The sequence below is a fragment of the Gossypium hirsutum genome, chromosome A11 (assembly GCF_007990345.1).
Source record: "Gossypium hirsutum isolate 1008001.06 chromosome A11, Gossypium_hirsutum_v2.1, whole genome shotgun sequence".
In the NCBI taxonomy this organism is placed as follows: Eukaryota; Viridiplantae; Streptophyta; class Magnoliopsida; order Malvales; family Malvaceae; genus Gossypium; species Gossypium hirsutum.
In genome coordinates, this window is record NC_053434.1 from 97,944,222 (window position 1) to 97,957,388 (window position 13,167).

Consider the following 13,167-nt stretch of genomic DNA (forward strand, 5'->3'; position numbering starts at 1 on the left):
ATTTAACATAAAAATTAAACAAAATCCCAAATACCAATTATATCCAAAATTTATTGCCCATCTTGCTTATTCGCCACCCCTCTAACAGCAACCCATCCTATATTCAACTTAACAGCGCAATATGTAAATAAATGAATCCAAATAATAATAATAAAAACCGCTTTCAATTTCAGATTGGTGGATCCAAAGAAAATGAATGAATTGTCATTTTCTATATGGAAATTAATGTGTAAACCCGTGACTAAAGTTGGAAGACCAAGACTTTTGGTTTCAAAACAAATTATTTAAAGCAACATTTAAGTAATTGAAAAAGAAAGAAATATATTGTAAAGCTTTATTTATATACTTATAGAAGTAGTAGTAGTATTTATCCAACTTTGTACCTTTGGGTATTTACCTTTGATTCTCTGCTCCTTCATTCTCAGTCTCACTTGCTTTTCAAAAGAAATTAAAACTCTAAACCTCAGGCGGAGGAGGAGGATGTACGGTGCTTTGTTTTTTTCATTTTTTAATTATGATATTTACTCTTATTTTTTTCCCACATTGATATCTAGGAGGAGTATCTATGATAATAATGTTATTCTTTCTTTTCTTTTCTTTTTTTGTTATTGAATATATGCTGCGCAGGTGAGATTATCAAATTATAAGATGATCATTTAATTTAATTTATGTCACTCGGGCAGACCCAAAAAGTGAAAGGATTTGGATAAAAATATAGATTCAAAAAATGGGTTTGGGGCAAAAAAAGGCCCGTTTAAAAATGGGCTGGGCCTTGAGTAAGATTTTTTTGGCCCAAGCTCAGCCAAGCCTAAATATGCAAAAAAAGTTTTTATTTATTTTCCTATTTTCTTGCTTCTTTTTTTTATTTATTGTTTTGTTGCTATTTTCCTATTATTTTTTCATTATTTTGCTACTATTTCACTATTATGTTGCTACCATTTTTTTGCTATTATTTAGATGTTGTATAACTCTTGTTTTATTATTAATTTTTTTTACTATTTTAGAGACATTTGCTTGTTAAGTTGCACTTATCTTAGTGTTATTTAAATATACATTTTTTTTAAAAATTTATTTTTAATTTATTGGGAACATTTACTTTAATGTTTTTAATATTTTTAATGTATTATATTTTTTAAAAAATTATATAAAAGAAATCATATAAAAAGATTAATACGGCCGAACCTGAATTGTAGCATTTTTATTCAGGCCGGACCCAACAAACAAGCTTAAAATTTTGGTTGGGCTCGATTTAATCCATGAACACCTCTAGTTTGTATTAACCTGGCATTAATAAACTAAAGGGTTTTGATATATAGAAAGAGTTTACAATTTTTTATGAATAAATCCAATTACCAAAATTGATAAAATTGTTGACTTGAAGTATTTGATATCCAAATCGTGAAATAATCAATTAAAATATTCTAACCAATATATAATTTCATAATATCAATCGTTTTACAAATGCTAGCAACTAATTTGTTAAATTTTCAAAGTCAGGAAAACATTTCAAAGAAAAGTTGATCAAAACCACTGAATAGCAAAAAAAATATATATATATATTTTTAACTTTGGTGTATAAATTGATTACTCTAATAATTTGATGCTAAATTATTTCATAAATAATTGAGTGATTATTTTTTTGTTATTTATTAACGGTTTACTATTAATATTATTAATCATGCATTATCATTTCACAATTAATAATATTTATAATTACAAAGTTTATTATCAATATTTTCTATTAATTTCTACTATTAAAAAATGAACTAATAATTTTATTTTAAAATATTTTGCATTACTAAAATCATACAATTTAATTATCTAATAATTGTAAATTAACTTGTATAAAAAAATTTATAAGTTAACTTCAAAATTAATATAATTTAAATCTAAATTAATGTTATAAGAATGATGGCATATAAAATCTTTATTAATATCTAATGCAAATTTTAACATTTTAAAAAATATATTTATGAATACTGTGTAATCTATTATAATGATATATATAAATAAAATGATTTTTTTTCAAAGTTTAATAATATAAAGGAGTTTAATAATTAACAATTTGAATAGATAAATTCATATTTATCAAAATATTAACATATTTTAATCAAATTAATATTTTAATTTAAAATATTTTCTGGTCAAACAGGATCAATTATTTTTACATGAATCAATGAAACTGAAAACTAAAAGTTGATCTTCAATTTGACTAGTTGGTCAAACCCCTTTAGTTTTTGCTTCATTGTACTAGATTTAGTGCTTCCGGCTACAATGGGATCAAATTAATTTGAGTACAAAGATTTAATTATAAAGATTATAAAGATTTAATTAATTTTTTCGAAAAAATTTGAGTATCTATAACTTTATATGACAAGTAGATATAAAATTTTATTAATAAATTTGACATTGACAACCTATTATATCTCTTGTGATCTAAACATCTACCCCTGGTTTGTGTCCTCTTTGTGCAACACAACACCTGTGGAATAATTTTGGTAATTAACATTCATCAAAACCAAGAAAAAAACACAAGTCTATCACTCATCTCAGGCAACCATTGGAGCTGAACTGTCATTAGAACTAAGATCCAGTGTGGATTATCAACAAAGATTCAAACACTTGGAAGTTATAAATGATTTGAATGAAGTGTTTTTATGGCTACTTCCCCTTGGAAACATCAAAAGTGAAGAAATATGGCCAACAAATATCAAAGTAAAAGTGGCATTAGTAAAGAAGAAATTTTACAAGCCATTATAATAAACTGTAAGAATAAAGTACAAAGTTTCTTAGCACCCAAATCCCAATTGTGGAATAAGACCAAAAACCCATAAACTTTAATATTTGTTGGCCATTTGTGATGTTTCCATGGAGGAAGTAACCCTAGAAACACTTCATTCAAATCATATATAACTCTCAAATGTTTGAATCTTTGTTGATAACGCATACTGAAACTTTGTTCTAATGACGTTTTGGTTTTCCGATTGCAACATAAAACTCCACACATTATCAAAATGAAATCATCAAATACCACTAGGAGCAAAAACATGAATCCACCTATAAAACAAATGGAAAGACAGGACAGCCACCTAACCCCACTCAAATCTGCCCCATTAACTAAACTCTTAATTCACTCAATGATCTCGCCTTTATATCATTAGTAAGTTGTGGTTGTTACAATTATTTCAAAGAGTTGAATATAATAAAAGAGTCTAATTTTAATAAAATTAAATATTTTAGTTTAATAAAAAGATATTTTAATCAATAACTTTTTATTTTGTTTCCAGTGAGTGCCATTGTTCCAAGGATTTGCTTCCCGGTTGCTGTATAGTTTGAAATATTTGTCAAAAGAAAAACAATGGGGGCTCTTGCTTCCATTCTTGAATCTCTTGCTAGCAAAGCTGCTGAGTACATGGTTGACTCCACTCCAGAACAACTTGGTTACTTGTTCAATCATGAGAGCAAGTTTCAGAACCTTTGGAGTAAAGTTCAAGAGCTGAAGGATGCAAGACAAAGGGTGCAGCAATCTGTTGATGAGGCTAATAGGAATGGGGAAAAGATTTTCCATGATGTTGAAAGGTGGTTGACAATGGTGAATGACAAGATCTCTGACCAGGCTACAACACAATTGCAGGAGGATGAAAAGAAAGCGATGGAGAGTTATTTCGCTGGCTTTCTTCTTGGTATCAAGTCTCGTTACCATCTCAGCAAGAAAGCTGAAAAGGAGATGGAGGCCATAACCCAACTCTTGAATGGAAAGGATCAATTTGATAGAGTTTCCTACCGTTCTGTTGTTGAAGGGATGAGCATTAGACCTGTCAAAGAGTACGAGGCCTTTGGATCAAGAAGCGATGCTTTCAATGGGTTGATGGCGGTATTGAATGATGATAATGTCAACATAATAGGAGTGTACGGGATGGGAGGTGTGGGCAAAACCACACTTGTCAAAGAGGCTGCCAGACAAATCATTGCCAAGGAGAAAAAGCTGTTTGATGAAGTGATCTTGGTTGCCATAACACAAGCATCAAACAATTCAAATATTCAGAATGAGATTACGGAGAAGTTAGGCCTGAAAATTGAGGAGAGGAGCGTTGATGTACGAGCTGCCCGGCTACATGATCGGCTAAAGAAAATCAACAAGGTTCTTATCATCTTGGATGATATTTGGGAGGAACATGACTTGGACGCACTTGGAATTCCTTCTGTAGATAAACACAAGGGATTGAAGATCTCGATGACGTCTAGGAGGCTCGAAGTATTGAAGTCGATGGGTTCTCAGAAAAGCCTTCCAATTGATATCCTGAAAGAAGATGAAGCATGGAACCTGTTTAAGATCGTGGCTGGTCCTATTGCTGAAAGATCTGACTTGCAGTCTAAAGCAAATGAAGTCGCCCAAAAATGTGCAGGATTGCCGATCGCTATTGCAACAGTTGCAAAGGCTTTGAAACATAAGGAGAATTTGCATGAATGGGAGGATGCTCTGGAGCAGCTAAAGCCCTCTGAAGTAAACTGCAGGGGGGTACCAGGTGCTGTGTATTCAGCTATAGAAATGAGCTACAAATATTTGAAAACAGAGGACCTTAAATCAACTTTCTTGCTCTGCAGTATAATGGGTCATAATGCTGCCATTGAAGACTTGCTGAAATATTGCACAGGCTTGGGCTTATTTCATGGTCTTGACACAATACAAAAAGTACGGAACAGAGTATTAACGTTGGTTAGTGAGCTCGAAGACTCTTCTCTGCTACTTGCTGGTTCTACCCCTGAATGCTTTGGCATGCATGATGTTGTTTGCGATGTTGCCATTTCAATTGCTTCTGGGGACCGCGGCTGGCTTGCTTTAGGAAAGGAAGATGTATTTGAAGGGTGGTCAGATGTCGAAACAATGAGAAACTACAATCTTGTTAGCCTACAACATACTAAGGTTAGTGAGCTTTCTGATGAGTTGGAATGTCCGAACCTTACCTTTTTCGCTATGGTTAATAGGGATTCTTGTTTAAAAATTCCAAATAACTTTTTTAAGGGTATGAAAAGACTCAAAGTCTTGAGTCTCGAGAAAGTGAATTTGTCGTCCGTGCCTTCTTCCATTGGTTCCCTAAGAAGTCTTTGTACGTTGCGTTTGATAGATTGTGGAGTAGAAGATATAGTGATGTTAGGAGAGTTAGTAAATTTAGAAATCCTTGACCTCCGTAATTCTGGTATTAGACTGCTCCCAAAGGAGATAGGACAGTTGAGGAGGTTAAAATTGCTAGACTTGAGCTATTGTTACAGTCTTAAAGTAGTATCACCAAACGTGTTGTCAAGTTTATCAAGATTAGAAGAACTATACTTTTTTCATAGCTTTGATAGATGGGAGGTTGAGGGAAGTGATAATCTTATAAGAAGCAATGCTAGTCTGGTTGAGTTGCAGCATTTGTCACGTCTGACCACTTTGAAAGTACGTGTTCCTAATGAACAAGCCATGCCAGAAGATAACATTTTTCTTGGAAAGCTGGAAAGATACAAGATTTGCATTGGAGATGGTAAGTGGTATTGGACTGAGACGAGGACGGAAGCGTCAAGAATGTTGAAGCTGAAGATGAAAAGAAGTAGTAATTTGTTTAGTGGGATTAAACTATTGTTGAGAAAAACTGAAAGTCTGTACGTAGATGAAGCGGAAGATGTTAGGGAAATGCTTGACGACCCAGTTAACCAAGGCTTACCACATTTAAAGCATCTCAAGCTCTCGAATGTCTCAGATATGAAATTTGTGATAGGCTCCAGGATGTTTGTTTCTTGTTTGGAGTCATTGGATCTTCATAGTTTGATGAATTTGGAGTCAATATGTGAAGCTCAACTCAAAGCTGAATCATTTGGGCGACTAAGGTTCTTAGAAGTCAGCGAGTGCAAGATGTTGAAGAATTTGTTCTCCTTCTCCATAGCCAAAAGGCTTCGCCAACTTGAAGAAATTGAGGTATCACATTGCAACAACATGAGAGAGTTCATAATTGTTGAAAAGGAAGAAGAGATTGGCGAGAATGATAACTTAGAATTCCCTCAATTACGTTCTTTATCGTTACGATATTTGCCCACATTCAATGGCGCCTGGTATTCACAGAAAACCCTTAAATCTGTCAGGTGGCTTTTCGGTAAAATGGTATTTATTTCTATCTTTATCTTTCCTTCTCTTATTTATGGCTTCCAACGAATTTTTATTTTGATATGCCTTTCCTTTTTCTGTTCTTTTAAATTACGTAGAAGAGTCTTATTATTATTATTATTATTATATTTTGAGGATATTAAATGATATATTAAGTACCCTTAAAACGGGTAGAAAATGCACTAGTTAGCAGAACTTAGAAGAATATAGGGTACTTCCCCTAGTACGGAGCTTGTTTGAAACCAATTAATATAAAAAAAGAATCCGAGCAGATGGAGTTGTAATTCTTAGGTAGAATTGTTTATATGACTATCCTTAATATATATTTTGAATGATAATTAAGACATGATGCGAAACATAGTTTTATTTGTAGGTTTTGTTTCCTGTGGCATTGGAGGAGTTGTATTTGGATTCAGTCAATGGGATCAAAAAAATATGGCATGATGATCAACTTCTTACGATGCCTCTTGTTGTTCATAGCTTAACACGTTTGGAAGTGTGGGAATGCCATAAGTTGAAGTGTGCATTTACTTCATGTATGGTTAAAAGCTTTGTGCAACTAGAAACACTTATTGTTTCTCATTGTGATGAAATGGAAAACGTAATAGAAGGAATACTAGGTGGAGAAGAAAGGATTAACAACAGCATAAGGGTGTTCCCTAAGCTTAACTCGTTGAAACTCAACAATCTTTCTAATCTCAAAAGATTTTGTTGTGGAATCAATTCAATTGAATTTCCATTTTTAAGGAAACTAGAAATAAAGAAATGTCCTGTTTTGAGTGCATTCCATTTTGAGACTGCAAGTATTGGAAACAATATCTCATTCGATCCTAGTGTACCTCAGGCACAATATCTCTTCAGTGAGAATGTATGTTAATGTTTTTTTGTTCTTTCTTTAATTTCGTGTATATATATAAATATCTCTTATCTTATAAAATAAATTTAGAATATAGAATATCCAAATGCATTCTAGATAAGATAACATAATATTTTCTTTTTAATTTGATTGATGTCAATTAATATCTTTTCTAATTATAACATTTTTTAGTAGAATATTGAAAGTTAAAGAATATATAATATATAAAAAAATCTTCTCTCTTAGTTGAATTTATTTTATCCATTTATCTGATACCAATAGGAATTTAATATAAATATTGTTTTCCTTTTTGTTAGGATAACATGAATATTTAATTTAATCATATGTATATATATATGCATGTTGAATAAAAGTTGATAAATAATGAAACATGTGCATAAAAGTTAGTATTTGATATTTTATTAAATAAAAATATTAATTAAGGAAAATTAATTTAATAATGATGGGTTTTAATGGTAAAATAGAAATAACTTTAATTAATTAATAATTTAATTTGATAAAAAGGTCATTGATGATTAAAAATGATATAGTTAATTCTTAACATTTATCATATGTTGAGTATTTAGTGTTTGATCCTTTTACATTTAGTTTTTTACATCACAAATATTGTATTATTTTAAAGGGGCATTCTAACATTTTAAGGTTAAAAGATTAATTTTTGTTTAGTTTTGTTTTGAAACATGATGACATTCCTGAGCTAAGTGAAAAAGAAAATGTAAAACATGACATACATAGTTGTGGTAAGAAGCTGCAACAATTTTCTATTATCTTTACTTATTGGTAAATAGTTATTGACACATTCAAATGAATTATGCATGTAAATATAGGTGATATTTCCTGTGCTAAAGAAATTGGGTATTTGTTGTGGCATTGAATATGAGGTACAAGATGTTGATTTGGATATTAGAACAACTATGGAATGTGAGCTAGAAGCATGTCGTGATGATGATAGCGTGAAAGAATTGGTAAAGAAGTGTTTGAGTAGTAGTGGTGGCATGGAAAACGTGGAAAGGTTATGGCCTAACCAACTTGATGAACATTCCTATTCTAAACTAACTTCTTTTTTCTTGGAAGGTTGTCGTAAGTTGTTGAATGTTTTTCCATTGAGTATGTTGATGAGACTTCAAAAGCTTGAGAATTTGAGCATATGGAATTGTGAATCATTAGAAGAAATAATATGTGAATCCCAATCCCAAGAAATTAACGTTAGTGCTATGCAATCACTTTCTCCCCAACTCATTCAATCGAATGTTATTACATTTGAATTTTCATGTCTGCCATCCTTGACTCTCATTGGCTTGCCAAATCTAAAAAGTATATGCCATAAGACGCAGGCCATAAGTTGGCATTTATTGAAGAAGATGGAAGTGTATGGATGTAACAAAGTAGAGATATTGTTTGCTTCTCAAGAAATAAGTGGAAACATTAATGAACAACCCCTCTTTTGGGTAAATAAGGTATTATTTTCAAAACCATTTTCTTATTTATTATTCTTATTTTGATTTTAAATTCTTTACCATAATATTACTTTTTTTAATGTTAGCTGTTTTAATTTTCAAAAATGCATATTCTATCTGTCTGTGTTGTTTAACAAATAATTGGGAATTATGCAGTTTACGTTTCCAAATCTACATCAACTTACTTTGGGATGGAATGTTGGAGTGAAAGAGATATGGCGTTTAATTCCATCATCAATATCTTTCCAAAATCTGATAATTTTGGAGGTAAGAGAATGTGATGGAATCATAAAACTAATTACACATTCCACAGCCAAAAGTCTAGTGCATCTCAAAGAAATGAGTATACTAAATTGCAAAATGATAGAAGAAATAATAGAAGGTGGGGACAAAAATGATCAAGATGAAATCATTTTTCCACAACTCAACAGTTTGGAACTTGAATCTCTACCAAAGTTAGAAAGCTTCTGCTCATCATGGAATTATACTTTTGGATTCCCATCCTTACAAACTGTAATTGTGGAAGATTGTCCAAAGATGAAGATATTCTCTCAAGGACACTCAAACACTCCAATGTTGAACGAAGTAGAATTCCATTAGAGTAGATGTTATGAAGAGCGTTGGGAAAGCGACCTTAATAGCACCATACGACAATTTTTCAGAGAACATGTATGCGTATTTCCAAATTTCCTTATTATTTAGTATTTAGAAAAATTAGTAATTGGTTTTAGGTTTCATTATCGATAATATTCTCCAATCAATACCAAAGAAATGGAATGAGAAAAAGCTTTGTTAAGGTTAATAGACATAATAGAGAAAGAGCATGGTGAAGAAAAAATGATATTTATTATTAAAAGAGGATGTTATTATATATTGTTTAGAATTTACACAAGCGACTCATTAATTTTTCTACTCTCTTGTTGATCACAGCAAATTGACATGGTAGAAAAATTCAAGAATTCTGAAGAATATCTAAGCCATCTTTCAACTTCTAATTCCCAAGTAAGCCTAAACTCATTCTTATTTATTATTCTTTGTTTCCATTCCAAGACTAATATTATTACTGGTGATGAAAATAGAATGACCTGATAAAAGAATATGAGAATTCTGAGAAAGATCAAAGCAATCCTTGTAAGAAACAAAAGAGACATGGAACATAGGTAAGGAACAAGGTTTCATGTCAATGAGTAATGACAAGTCGGTTTTGGGGGAAAATCATGGAGATCCAAAGTAAGAAAACGAGCTAATTGGCTAATCGGAGGCAACTGAAAGGTAATGACTCATTCATTTGTTTTGGCTATTAATCGATTGTTTCTGTATGTCTAATATTGGATCATGTCCATTTATTGCATCTCATTTAGAGATGAATGTGAAATAATTGTGAAACAAGTCAATTTTCAGGTTTCATTTTAACATTGGAGTTCCATTTTTGTTGTGTTTTTGGAATTGTGAGTTGTTCTTAGCTCAGTATATAAATTGGAGGGGAGAATAGTCAAGTTTTGTGAATATGAATATTGGGTTTGATTCATGTTTTAGTGTTGAATGTGATATTTTAATGATATATATTCTATTTCGTGGTTTTTCTATTGGTTGTGTATGTGAGTATAGTCTTGTGGAAAGGGAGGTATATTTGGTGGTTTTGCATTATGTATGTTCTTTTACACCCAACGACCTAAATTAAATAGGCCCACACATACATACATATATATATAAACAATTTTGAAGGTTTTTATGGAGAGAAAAAGAGAAGGTTTTTCTTACCTTCAATAACATATGTTCTTTCTTCAACTTGGGTTTAAAAGTGGAGAGGATTCTAATTCTTATATCCCTAGTATCTCGCTTATTGTATCTTTAGGTATTTATATTATATTAGTATTTTTCCTCATATACACGAGAATATACACATTTATTTTTTATAAATAAAAATTGAATAATAAATAATATATACCATATTTAATATAAATAATATTTAAGATAAATAATATTTTATAAATAAAAGAGATTTCGAATAATAATTTAAATAATGATATAATTGTAACGGCTCAATTTTTAGTGTACCAGAAAATGCAGTTTCGAAACCCCATTTCTGTGAACCGAGTTTATAAATATAAAATAGGAATATTTAAGAAGTTAATATGAGAATATAACAAATAATGATAAAGTAATTTAGCTGATAAAATAGTTAATTAAATCGCTACTAAATTTTAATTAAGAAAAGGTTTGAGGACCTAGATAGCAATTATCTAGAAGACCAAAATGATAATTAAACCATTATTTTCTTATAGTTAGTGGATGATGATGACATTCTAATTAAGTTTGATTAATAATTATATTATTATAATTAAACTATAATTAAGTTAATTAATTAAGATTAAATAATTTCTAATCTAAATATAAAGAGATAAGTTAGTGGGAAATTTCATTCATTCCCCCGTCCATATAGATAAAAATTAAATGAAAGCTTCAAAGTTCTCCTAGCATTCGACCTTATCAATTGAAAGGTAATTTAAGCTAAATTCATGTATTTTTTTAAATAAATTTATGACCATGAGATTTTGATTTAAGTAGCCCATGTATCAATTTGTTCAATTGTTGAATTTTTAGCAAATTTCCATTGTTGATAATTGATTAAATAAGCTTGGAATTGATAGACATTGAGCTTAGATTATGAAAAGGACTATATTGTAAAGTTTAATAAACTTGTTTGTTAGCTTATTAACATTAGGGACCAAATTGAATAAATGTAAAACCTATCATGAAATTATGCTAGAAATAGAAAGTATAGGTCCTTAATGAAAGAATGTGAAATCAGATTTTGGTTCGAAGCTAGAAATTGAAAAATATGCTTATCTCGAGTTCAAGGGCTAAATTGAAAAAAATGAAAAATACGAGTGTTTTAAAAAAATGAGTTAATTTGAATCATGCACCTCATGACATTTTTTTGTGAGCCATTGAATGACTATGGTTTGTTAAGTATGATATTGATTTGGTATGTATATATATTTGTATAGAACAAAAATTGGATAAAAGTGAAGCTTGTAGAGGAAATATAAAAATTGTGGAATAGTCCCTGAGAAACCAACTCGTTTTGTGTCTTGAAAGGTAAGTTCTTATGGAACTTATTACCCTTGTTGAATAGGTGTTCCTGTGCTTATTTTCATTTTATTTATGCTTGAAGTTAAGTTAAGATTTTGGTGGAAATCAATATACTTGACTAGAAAATGTAATTGAATTAAGATAAGTGATTGATGTTATGTCTATTGGTTGTAACTATAAGAATGAAAAAAATTATTAAAATGTATCTTCAAATGTATGTGTGATTCATGTTCAGATTCAATTGATAGAATTCAAAAACTGATATAAGATATTTACTGGTTATGAGTATGCAAATATGGATGATTGATGCCCATGTGAACTTAGTAAAAGGCTAGGATACAGTGGCATGCCAATAGGGTCATATGCACGCTTTTGTATGGGTTAGTTGACGATGTGGAGATTATGATATGTTATTTTGGGATCCAACATTTGTTGCAGATCATCGAGTATTCACTATCTCTACGGAGACCTTGGTATGGTGGAAGGATGTATTTGAATATGTATATACATTTGATGCCTACAAGTTTTACACTTCGAAGCTTTGGTGTGGTGTAGTTTATGCTCATACGAGCTATCTTAGTGTGGTTTAGTTGACCCACATGTTTGAATCCTATTCACTAAGGTTCCATTGGGTGAAACATTAAAAGTGAATATTAAAATCAAAAAATGAAAATGAACCGAATTTGATAAGCTATTAAGATATGTGGTTAAAATTGTAATAGTATGAACTAGTAGTTTGATGATAGTATATGAAATATTGATGATATTATATGAATTGGTATAATTTGGTAATGCTTTGGACATGTAATAATGCCTAATTCATATGGATACCTATGTTCATTATGCTCACTTTATTGTGACATTATGTGCCATGTTCTAGTTAAATGTATGCCTAATCTTTTGGTAGTAACATGCTTACCTATGATCAAGGTAAGTGTTGTAAATTTCATTTGAACTTAATAAGCATTAAATGTTTACCTATGGTTGTTTTTTTTATATGTAGATCATTAATCGTTGGAAATCTAAAAGCCAGATCAGTGTGGATCTCATACCGAGGCGAAAAGAGTATGCTGGTTTTGGTAATTATCATTGTGGCATGTATATAGAATGTGTCCTTGTTTGGTAACCACTTATGTGATGATTGTCAATGTTGGTAATGTAAGATAAGGTAGGAATGGTCAAGTTTGTGCTTAGTTCATGTTATGAATTTAATGCCATTTGAACACTTTAATTGCAAAATTTTCCTAAGCCTTATTTGCATAAACTTGCATGATATGGTGACATGAGGAATTGGGGTGAACCTTTATATTGTGATGTTTGTCATTATAAGTTATAAAGTTTTCTAAACAATGTTAAATGGCAGGTGTTGTAGGCCAATTTTGGCCTGTTTACAATCAAAACCAAATGACTCATTTAAATTGCCCGGGCCCAAATACAAATACCCAAAACGCAGTTACAACCAGACCCATTACCTAAACACTTAAAACCCAACACCAGCCCAAAACAGTGAAGCCCGATAGGCCCAAGACTCTAAAAAAATTTGGAAAGCCAGAAACCCTAGGGTTTCTGGCGCTGTTGCCCCATGTGCGCGACTACTC

General features: G+C 30.9%; 1 protein-coding gene across 6 annotated transcripts; it reads left to right on the plus strand.

The window, feature by feature from the left end:
• The first annotated feature begins 338 nt into the window (after positions 1-338).
• Positions 339-12,878, plus strand: LOC107891398 (disease resistance protein RPS2). Of its 6 annotated transcripts, XM_041081909.1 has the most exons (9): positions 339-482; positions 3,288-6,136; positions 6,513-7,007; positions 7,844-8,473; positions 8,630-8,740; positions 9,404-9,475; positions 9,553-9,745; positions 11,485-11,575; positions 12,573-12,878. In XM_041081909.1, the coding sequence occupies exons 2-7, from the start codon at positions 3,359-3,361 to the stop codon at positions 9,631-9,633; spliced, it is 4,167 nt and encodes a 1,388-aa protein (XP_040937843.1). In that variant the 5' UTR covers positions 339-482; positions 3,288-3,358; the 3' UTR covers positions 9,634-9,745; positions 11,485-11,575; positions 12,573-12,878. The 6 variants fall into 6 exon arrangements, with proteins under 6 accessions (XP_040937843.1, XP_040937841.1, XP_040937840.1 ...); XM_041081907.1 differs by lacking the exon at positions 11,485-11,575 and having other exon boundaries at positions 12,573-12,877; XM_041081906.1 differs by lacking the exons at positions 11,485-11,575; positions 12,573-12,878 and having other exon boundaries at positions 8,630-9,142; positions 9,553-10,370.
• The last annotated feature ends 289 nt before the right edge of the window (positions 12,879-13,167 follow it).

Excerpts from the sequence above, each read along its gene's own strand:
- LOC107891398 (XM_041081906.1), top strand. The coding sequence starts at position 3,359 with ATGGGGGCTCTTGCTTCCATTCTTGAATCTCTTGCTAGCAAAGCTGCT. Across the intron at positions 7,008-7,843 it reads AATATCTCTTCAGTGAGAAT|GTGATATTTCCTGTGCTAAA; the intron begins GTATGTTAATGT and ends ATGTAAATATAG. Across the intron at positions 8,474-8,629 it reads CCCTCTTTTGGGTAAATAAG|TTTACGTTTCCAAATCTACA; the intron begins GTATTATTTTCA and ends GGAATTATGCAG.